Source organism: Phycodurus eques, chromosome 19, assembly GCF_024500275.1.
Source record: "Phycodurus eques isolate BA_2022a chromosome 19, UOR_Pequ_1.1, whole genome shotgun sequence".
Classification (NCBI taxonomy): domain Eukaryota; kingdom Metazoa; phylum Chordata; class Actinopteri; order Syngnathiformes; family Syngnathidae; genus Phycodurus; species Phycodurus eques.
In genome coordinates, this window is record NC_084543.1 from 13970455 (window position 1) to 13981510 (window position 11056).

At 44.6% G+C, this 11056-nt stretch overlaps 1 protein-coding gene across 1 annotated transcript; it reads right to left on the reverse strand.

Moving 5' to 3' along the window:
- Positions 1-40: 40 nt before the first annotated feature.
- Positions 41-8851, reverse strand: LOC133395277 (ectonucleotide pyrophosphatase/phosphodiesterase family member 7-like). The gene is made up of 6 exons (XM_061664038.1): positions 8575-8851; positions 7568-7713; positions 3017-3649; positions 2461-2698; positions 1711-1835; positions 41-88 (listed from the first exon to the last, which is right to left on the reverse strand). Exons 1-6 carry the CDS (start codon positions 8849-8851, stop codon positions 41-43), a joined length of 1467 nt encoding a protein of 488 aa, XP_061520022.1.
- Between the last annotated feature and the right edge of the window lie 2205 nt (positions 8852-11056).

An 11056-nucleotide genomic window follows, 5' to 3' on the forward strand; every position in this document is an offset into this window, starting at 1 on the left:
ACGGTACAGTCAAGGAGGACACTGATATCTATATGATCCCTCAAAAACTGGTTTGCGTGTTGTGTTCATCTTCATCAGCAGTGTACGTCTGTGAAAGAAGTGAAAACACAGTTGAGAGAGTGACTGTGGGGATGCTGTATTCTGGTTGTTAAATGTCAAGTCATTTGTCGCCATATTTTGTTTGAATTACATTCCATATATACTGAAGAGACATGAACAACATTTGTGCCCCAATCTTAATGAAAGAAAATCCCACAATGAGCACCAAAATAACTGGAAACTGACAAAATTAAAAAATAAAATGTTCTGAAAATTAAACAATGAAAACTGCGGTTTGTTTTATTTTTGTGATCCAACAGAATTATCTTAAAAAAAACAAAGTAATGAAAATGCCCTGGACAGAAATGGCGGCACCTTTAACTTAATATGTTATTGGACAACCTTTTGAGTGAATCACTGCAATCAAACGATTTCTGCAACTGAATTATACATACTGTATCATCAGGTATTTTTATGCCACTGTAAAGGCGGCTGTGGATTAGTTGGTGCAGCAGCTCGTCCAGTAAAAGAAGGATCGGCGGTTTGAATCCCAGCTCCGACTGACCACTGTCGAAGATTTCTTGGGCAAGACAATGAACCCTAAATTGCTCCCGGTGGGCCTGGCAATGCCTTGCATGGCTCGCCCATTGCTGTGCGTGAATGGGTGAATGTGAGCCTCTGTAAAGCGTTTTGGGCACCTTAATGATGTAGACAAAAAGTGCTACATACTGCAAGTGCACTCCATTTACTACTCATGAGCAAAGTGCTCCAACCGTCTCATGGTGTACAACAGTGTATATGCCTATTCAGTATCAGGACTCTTCAAAGTAGTTTGATGTTTTGTTCTTTGCCATTCTTGTTTATTTTTTTTTTTTTTTTTTTTTTAGTAGCTGTGTGTTTGTGTTTTTGTCCTTTTGGAAGAACTGAAAATGCAACACAGCAGCACATTTGACTGTTCGAACATAACTGAACCCGCTGTTTGTTTCACAGTAGGGACTATGTTCTTTCGTTGTACACACGGCACAGGTAAAATAGTTAAAGTGGATAAGAGTGGCGCGATTGAGATTGATTTTGCAATACAGTGTCACCCATTTATTTAGGATAACAAGTTCCAGTTGGGGCTCTTGGGCAAATCTCCTAGTAGGAGTTTACTATGTACTTAGAATTCTCCCAAAATGGCTGCTTCAAACCCATCCATTCATCCATCCATCCATTTTCAACACCGCTTATCCTGGGACGCTGGATAACGCTGGAGCCTATCCCAGCTGACTTCGGGCGAAAAGGCGGACTACACCCTGAACTGGTCAGGCGAGTGCACCACTACACCATCAGTGACTGCTTCAAACCCAGATGGCTGAATTCATGTTCAATTCAGACATTGACTGTTTTTGTGCTTCCTGTCATGAAACTGAGGTGAAACTGGTGTCGGGGCCGAAATTTTTCAAACTTTCTGCGAGGCTGTACTGAGCTAGTTTTAGGACGTCATGCTCGGGCCCCCTAGAGTACATAAATAGTTACCAGGAAACACATACTTGCAAAGATTTATGAGTTCTGGGGGCTTTTGAGGCCTCCAAAAAGACGATGCATTCCTCAGAAGAAGAATAATTCCAAGAGGGCACAAAATCAAAAACAAATATTGGATTTCAGATGATTACAGTGTATATCACTCACCTCTTTTTTTGCTGAGTTCCTTTTATACAAGGTGTGGGAAGTAACGGCGACGAACACCAATGCCAGAAACCCAGCTACTGCTGATAAGCCAATAACAATTTGCGACCAAGTGGTCTGTTTTTGACCTGCAGGCAGACAAAAACAACTTTAAGGAGTTTATGAATCATTTTCAAAGTTCCAGATTAGCACACAGTAACACTCCTATCTAAAGACACAGGCTTTTTGATAAGAGTTGAGCTGACAACATTTCAACCTCAGTGCCGCTATAATTTTGTCAATGTGGAGATACGAGCATTCACAAATATTTTCCGTTGTATTTTTCTTCCACTTATTTTAACCGTGTGTCGTTCGAGCACAATTACTAAACAGCTTCAAATCCATTCAACTGACCAGCGTCATCCACAAAATAATGTGAGCTATAGCACATCTGCTATTTCTTTGGCATTTTTGTGTTTTTTTGCAACACTTGCTCCTACACTGGAAGTTAAAGTATGTGAAGTCATCACCTTCAAAGCAGTAGACTCCAGAAGTGTCACAATGACAAATCCACATTTTCTCTTTTTACTTCGAATTTTAGTAGGAACTAAAACTTGATCATTGTTGCCTTGAACATGCAATTGAAGTAAGCATTGCAAGTTAAAAAAATATTTAATTTAATTTCTTTTTTTTTTTTGCACAATGCTGAGCCTCACTGTACACCATGGGAGGGACACCTTCCACTGAATACTGAGTGTATGTCGGATAACTTACTGTTTTTGTCTCCTCCTGTGTTTTTCAGCATATGCTTGGTATTGTCGAGGTGTCCATCATTGACCTCTGGAGCTATCTCCAGCAGATGACACATCAGTGGGTACACATTGACTGTTTCAAAGGGTCCAACCACCAGGTTTTGCTTGAAGTCAGGCCCAACTGCCCTAAGGAAAGGCTTCATGTCCAACACTTGATTGTCAAAGCCATGTTCTCCTTTGTGCCACTGTACAGGAAACAGCTAGAATTTGGGGGAGGGAGGTGGAATTACAATCAATAAATACAAATGAATAAAAACAAATGAATACTCTAACATTGATATGTACACGGTATTTCGAAGCAGCATCCCCCCAAAAAACATGGAACATTCACAATGTAGTCGTATTATTGCAGAGGTATAATCAGGACTAATTATGTATGGCACTTTAATGTCTTAGTACAATATTTGCTATTCAAGAGTCATTGTTTGTTCTTCTGATATGGTGCATAGCAATTTGTATTCAAAAGATATTATTTTGAATACAAATTCAGATGGCACTCAAAAGAAAATGACTCTCACCCCATTGATTACATATCCGGGGTCAGCAAAGAGGATGATGGGAAGAAGTCGAGCGTGGTTACTGTAGTGCAGCCTTTCGGGCATTTCCTCCTTCTTATACACATGAAGACGAGGGTGGCCGCCCTTCAGAGCTTGGTAGACCTTCTCCAGCTTCCCTTCTTTAGGAAGCAGCATTCCAGCAGGGCCATAATCCACAAGATGGAATTTGACATCCCTGAAACTGAAGCCTGGGATCTGTGACAGGATGATCTCCTGAACTTGTTCACCCCTAAAGACTGTCGTCATCCCGTGGTCAGCAGTGATGATGATGTTGAGTCGGTCCGTCAAACCGTGGTAATGGATCTCGTCCCGGATGTAGCCTACAGTTCGATCCACTTGCTGGACCATCTCTCGGCGCTCTGGAGAATCTGGACCATATTTATGTCCGACCTTGTCTGGTTCCCCAAAGTACAAGGATACAAAGTCCAAGTCCTGTTGGTGGAACCACTCTCCAATCACCTTGTCGATGTCATGCCTCCACTCTGTCTCGTTTGAATAGTCATAGAAACGAGGTTCCACCTGTTTCACCTTCACAGTTTCTCCTTTGTAGGTGGCAGCGGTGCCAGGAAAATGTAGCGAACCTGCTTTTAGTCCCTAGAGGACAATAAAAGAAAAAAGATTATGGTCATGAAAAATAGAGTAAAACATTTCATAGATTTGCGACATAAAAGTTAGAAATACATGAATACATTTTATATGGGTTATTCAAGAATTAGAGGACATTCTCACTTCAAATAATCCATACACAAAATACAGAAATGTGAATTTGTTGCGTAAATTAGACAGGAGTTGTCCTTAGACAACATAAAAATAAAAATCCATCCATCCATCTGTTTTCTACCGCTTATCCAGGTCAGGTCGTGGGGGCAGTAGCTTTAGCAGGGACGCCCAGACTTCTATCTCCCTATCCACTTCATCCAGCTCTTCCGGGTGGATCCCGCGGCATTCCCAGGCCAGCCGAAGGACGTAGTCTCTCCAGCGTGTCCTGGGTCGTCCCCGGGGTCTCCTCCCGGTGGGACGTGACCGGAACACCTCACCAGGGAGGCGTCCAGGGGGCATCCGAATCAGATGTCCCAGCCACCTCATCTGGCTCCTCTTGATGCGGAGGAGCAGGGGCTCTACTGTGACATCCTCCCGGATGACCGAGCTTCTCACCCTATCTCTAAGGGAGAGCCCGGACACCCTGCGGAGGAAACTCATTTCGGCCGCTTGTATCCGGGATCTTGTTCTTTCGGTTACGACCCACAGCTCGTGACCATAGGTGAGGGTAGGAACGTAGATCGACCGGTAAATTTAGAGCTTCGCCTTTCGGCTTAGCTCCTTCTTTACCACAACGGACCGATACAAAGTCCGTATCACTGCAGACGCTGCACCGATCCGTCTGTCGATCTCCTGTTCCATTCGTCCCTCACTCGTGAACAAGACCCCAAGATACTTGAACTCCTCCACTTGGGGCAGGATCTCATCCCCGACCCGGAGAGGGCACTCCACCCTTTTCCGACTGAGGACCATGGTCTCAGATTTGGAGGTGCTGATTCTCATACCAGCCGCTTCACACTCGGCTGCAAACTGCTCCAGTGAGAGTTGAAGGTCACGGCTTCTTGAAGCCAACAGAACCACATCATCTGCAAAAAGCAGAGATGCAATACTGAGGCCACCAAACCAGACCCCCTCTACGCCTCGGCTGTGCCTTGAAATTCTGTCCATAAAAGTTATGAACAGAATCGGCGACAAAGGGCAGCCTTGGCGGAGTCCAACCCTCACGGGGAACGAGTCTGACTTACTGCCGGATATGCGGACCAAACTCTGACTCCGGTCGTACAGGGACCGAACAGCCCGTATCAGGGTGTTCGGTACCCCATACTCCCGAAGCACCCTCGACAGGACTCCCCAAGGGACACGGTCGAAAAAAACACAAAAACAAAACACATGTAGACTGGTTGGGCAAACTCCCATGCACCCTAAAGGACCCTAACGAGGGTGTAGAGCTGGTCCACTGTTCCACGGCCAGGACGAAAACCACACTGCTCCTCCTGAATCTGAGATTCGACTTCCCGACGGACCCTCCTCTCCAGCACCCCTGAATAGACCTTACCAGGGAGGCTGAGGATTGTGATCCCCCTGTAGTTGGAACACACCCTGCGGTCCCCCTTCTTAAAAAGGGGGACCACCACCCCAGTCTGCCAATACAAAGGCACTGTCCCCAATGTCCACGCAATGTTGCAGAGGCGTATCAACCAGGACAGCCCCACAACATCCAGAGCCTTTCGGAACTCCGGGCGAATCTCATCCACCCCCGGTGGATGAGACACCCCCTTGCCACCGTGGATCTTTAAACCTGACCTCAAACCCAGAGATGAGAGAGCCCACGTCAGAGAACCCACACTCTGCTTCCTCCAGGGAAGGCGTGTCAGTGGAATTGAGGAGGTCTTCGAAGTATTCTCCCTACCGACTCACAACGTCCCGAGTCGAGGTCAGCAGCGCCCCATCCCCACTATACACAGTGTTGGTGGTGCACTGCTTTCCTCTCCTGAGACGCCGGATAGTGGACCAGAATTTCTTCGAAGCCATCCGGAAGTCTTTCTCCATGGCCTCACCGAACTCCTCCCATACCCGAGTTTTTGCTTCAGCGACCACTGAAGCTGCATTCCGCTTGGCCAGCCAGTACCCATCAGCTGCCTCAGGAGTCCCAGAGGCCAAAAAGGCCCGATAGGACTCCTTCTTCAGCTTGACGGCATCGGGGATTGCCGCCACGACAGGCACCGACCACCTTACGGCCACAGCTCCGGTCGGCCGCCTCAGCAATGGAGGCGCGGAACATGGTCCCCTCGGACTCGATGTCCCCTGCCTCCCCCGGAACATGAGCAGTTCTGTCAGAGGTGGGAGTTGAAACTCCTTCTGACAGTGGATTCTGCCCGACATTCCCAGCAGATCCTCACAATACGTTTGGGCCTGCCACGTCGGACCGGCATCTTCCGCCACCATTGGAGCCAACTCACCACCAGGTGGTGATCATTTGACAGCTCCGCCCCTCTCTTCACCAGAGTGTCCAAGACATGCGGCCGCAAGTCCGATGACACGACCACAAAGTCGATCATCGAACTGCGACCTAGGGTGTCCTGGTGTCAAGTGCATATGTGGACACCCTTATGCTTGAACATGGTGTTCGTTATGGACAATCCGTGATGAGCACAGAAGTCCAATAACAGAACACCGCTCGGGTTCTGATCGGGGGGGCTGTTCGTCCCAATCACGCCCTTCCAGGTCTCACTGTCATTGCCCACATGAGCATTGAAGTCCCCCAGCAGAACGATGGAGTCCCCAGCGGGAGCGCTCTCCAGCACCCCCTCCAAAGACTCCAAAAAGGGTGGGTACTCTGAACTGCTGTTTGGTGCATATGCACAAACAACAGTCAGGACCCATCCCCCCACCCGAAGGCGGAGGGAGGCTACCCTCTTGTCCACCGGGGTGAACCCCAATGTGCAGGCGGCAAGCGGGGAGGCAATAAGTATACCCACACCTGCTCGGCGCCTCTCACCGCGGGCAACTCCAGAGTGGAAGAGAGTCCAACCCCTTGCAAGAGGACTAGTACCAGAGCCCAAGCTGTGTGCGGAGGCGAGTCCGACTATATCTAGTCGGAACTTCTCGACCTCACACACCAGTTCGGGCTACTTCCCTGCCAGAGAGGTGACATTCCACGTCCCTAGAGCCAGCTTCTGTAGCCGGGGATAGGATTGCCAAGGTCCCCGCCTTCAGCCACCGCCCAGGTCACACTGCACCCGACCTCTATGGCCCCTCCCACAGGTGGTGAGCCCATGGGAAGGGGGACCCACGTTACCCTTTCGGGCTGTGCCCGGCCGGGCCCCATAGGTGCAGGCCCGGCCACCAGGCGCTCGCCTTCGAGCCCCACCACCAGAATAAAAATAAAAATGATTTCTAAAATTACTTTTTTAAAATCTTGTTCCTCTCTTATGATGACCAACTTACATATCAGATATAACAGTTTTATAGATAGATATAACAGTTTTTATGTTTTCTTTGAAATTGTTGAAACATTTAGTTTTATCACAGACATTACACCTCTCGCACATGACCGAATAATTGTCACTTTTGAGTTCAGAAGGAAGAATACGAAACCAATGTTGTCGACAAAGTAGCAATTTTTGTTTTATTCCTCAGGAATGTGTAGGAATGTGTGCAACTAAGTTGCACTCAGTTGTGCGTGACAAAAAAATGAAACACGTACACGTCATATCTTAGGTTCTACAGTTCTTCATGACGTGTTCAGTGTTGCGTACAGTACGTAGCGACTTTTAAGACCGATCTTAGGACTGTTTTTCAAAGAAGTGACTACTGACAAATCATTGTTACTGGTAACAATGGAGTCTCTGAGACTCCCTCCCAGCTGTAGTCAGAGAATGAAATGTTAACCCCTCCGCAAAGCCACCACTCTCTCTGTGTAGAAGTCCAACACCACATTAAAACATTTTGCTTAACTGAGTGTCAATGCACCTGTCTCTGTGCTGTTATCCAGATGGGAAGGCTGCCATTGTCCCAGTAGGAATCAACGAACTGTGTCATGTAGTACTGCTTCTTCTCCTGAGTCGTTGTGTTGAACCACATGTTGTGGATTACGCCATGATTCTCGATATAACGCCCTGTCGAGAAAAAGAAAGATGCCAACTAAGATTGTACTTGTATACAAATGCAGCCTCCCTATCTTTTGTCAGTGGGGAGGGGGGGGGGGGGGAACAAAGTGGTGTGGGCATACATTTTAACATGAACAATTTGGTCATGAACAATTTGGTCCTGCGCACTGTGCCACTGCTCCTAATTTGCCCCTGTGGTACGTTACAGAACATTATTCATTTAATACTTTTTATGCTTACCCTGTACTACACTACACTTGACTTTTCATGTACTGTTATACGCACTACAAACTACAAATGTGTTTCAAAATGGATATTTTATTTGATTGAAAACCAATATACAACATTTAACATATTGTACTGACTGCTTCCTGTTTTTAATGGGTCAGCCATTTGCTTATTATTATTGTTAATGTTATTGCTTTTATTTTTTATTGTCCAGTGGGCAAACCTTTCTTGGCAAAGGTGTTTTTGATTCATGTGTGTTGTAATACATTTTTATCTGTTGTGTTTGCCAACATTGATTTACATTTTTACTGCAAGTCAATGTTATGGCATTACTTTATATAGTGAGGAACACAATTTTGGATTTGGTTCTTCAAAATCTGAAAAGCTTTTGGAAACCCTGCCCTGTCCTGTATAAGTATGTGCATACTTACACGATGTACCAAAAATGTGTCCTGCTACATTTTGAAACAGAAATTTATTCTACAGTATTAAACAGTGCCTTTATAGCTATTTAAAGAGGGTGTATACATTCTTGGTGCACCACGTTTGTGAGGAAATTCTGCAATGTTTTATTTTGTACTTTGACTGTCGTGTATTGAAAATCAATACGGTCATGCAAATGAAAATATATTTCATACATACCTGTAAGCAGGGTGAAGTGTGTGGGGCTGGTGATGGTGAGGAAGGGTGGTGTGACATACTCTGCTTTCACGCCATCTTTGGCCATTTTATCCAGATTAGGGGTGTCCACATCTCGGTCATAATCCCAGCGGAAACCATCGAAAGAGATGAGTAGCAGCTTGTTCCTACTTGATCCACCGAGGACAGACTGCAGCCCAGAAACAAAACCTCCTAACGGGGATGCGGCAGAAGGAGTGCTGACAATCAGTCCAAAGACAACCATGCAGAGCAAATGCATAATGATTTTAGGCCTGCACATTCTATGATGAAACCTGAAAAGTGAACATCTCAGAGTGGCGGATCATTGATCCATCCCCTGCTTTTATTGTAGACATTAAATATATGACACCTTTTACATGATTAGTGCATATAATTCAACCTCACAAAAATTGGCAAAAGAAGAGGCAGATAACATCAGACTAACCTGCATTTACAATCCGTAGAAGATGCACGTCATCTTATTTTATCAACTCATAAAGAGAGTTATCCCTATATAACCCTGTGTTTTGAAGGTCCAGTATTTCAGTATATGGCAGAGAAGTAAAGCAATGAATCAAGGGTTATCACTGGGACAATCAAATTCTCTCTTGGCCTAAAGCAACATCTTCAATGTGAACAATAGAACAACATGGAGAGACTACTACACTGTTGTTATTATATGTTCTTCAAGTTTTGTACTGTGGAGCAGTTCAATCTTTTATTTACTGCAAATATGCTAACTGTAGCACAAAATTGGTTCGGGATTTGTATTTAATTCCTCTCAAATTTGTTTGATTAATTTGTGAAAGACTTCACTGTTGCACAGTAATACAATAGTAAGTCATCCATCCGGGCGGGACTAATATCCATCCATCCATCCATCCATCCATTTTCTGAGCCGCTTCTCCTCACTAGGGTCGCGGGCGTGCTGGAGCCTATCCCAGCTGTCATCGGGCAGGAGGCGGAGTACACCCTGAACTTGTTGCCAGCCAATCGCAGGGCACATACAAACAGACAACCATTCGCACTCACAGTCACACCTACGGGCAATTTAGAGTTTCCAATTAATTCAAGTTTTTGGGATGTGGGAGGAAACCGGAGTGCCCGGAGAAAACCCACGCAGGCACGGGAAGAACATGCAAACTCCACACAGGCGGGGCCGGGGATTGAACCCGTGTCCTCAGAACTGTGAGGCTGACGCTCGGGCCTAATATGATGATGAAATTTTAAAATAACTAAAATTTGAGGACACTTATGAGGTGTTACTTCCAACTGTAGGAAATCTAACATGTACAGTATTTAATAATAATAATCATAGCAATCATAGTAATAATAATAATAATAATGGAAAGGTAATAAAAAATAATACATAATAAAATAAATAAATAATAAAATAATAATGTTTGTGTATTTTAACAATGTAAAGCACTTGGAGGGGATATACAGTAGATGGATGAGGTTCGTGGACATATTTAAAGTTGCCAGCGGTTTTCACTTGCTCACGCTGTATTTAGTAAGGGTACCCGCAAACGATCAATGCTCCAGTCACGCACGGATCGCTGTGTCCTCTTCTGCATATAGAGATGTCTCCAAAGGAGACTATTGGGCCGCATTTAAAGGGAATGAGAGAGAAAAAACTGTAAGGCAGTTAAAAAAATAAAAATAAATATCCCAAGCCAAATCAAATTTGCCTGCAGTTTATTTTTGATTTTTTTATGGATCATAGACTGATCTGACTGCCATTGTTTCACAATGAGACTGACTCGTGTGTGACCACACAATTGACTCCATCCAAATCCAAATTCCCATTGAAAACACCATATAAAGATATTGAACCTTAAGCCAAATCAGTAAACAGAACAACAAAAAGGCGAGCCGAAATGAAAGAATTGAGGCAAATTAGAATGACAGTACCATAAATTACCAGCAGGTAGCACTATCATTCCATTGAAGCTATCGCTCGGGATGCCTCAGTGTTATGGATTTATTTTGATGTTGAGAATAAGATCATTATTAGATGACACGTGACTGTCAATTTAGAGTAATATGCTTAAAAAAAACATGCAAAAAAGCCATGTTAAACTTCAGAAACAATAGAAGAACTATGAATGCATTTTCAATTTATATTATAAAGAGTTCCAAAAGATTAAATGCTAATGTATCAAACTTAACTTTAAGTTAAATTAACTTAACAATTAATCACAACAGAACTGTACTTTAGCAGTGATTTTTTTTTTTCATGTACCACTACAGGAAGCCCATGTACCACTCGTGGTACACTCTTTGAGAATCATTGCTCTATAAGGTTTAAGTCTGGAGATTGACTTTCTTAGTCAAAAACCTCCCACTTCTTCCCCCTGATGAAATTATACATTTTGCAAGTCTGGGTAAAACGACAAGTCCAGGGTGTACTCGCATGCCCAAAGTCATCAAGGATAAACTCCAGATCTCCCGTGTGACCCTA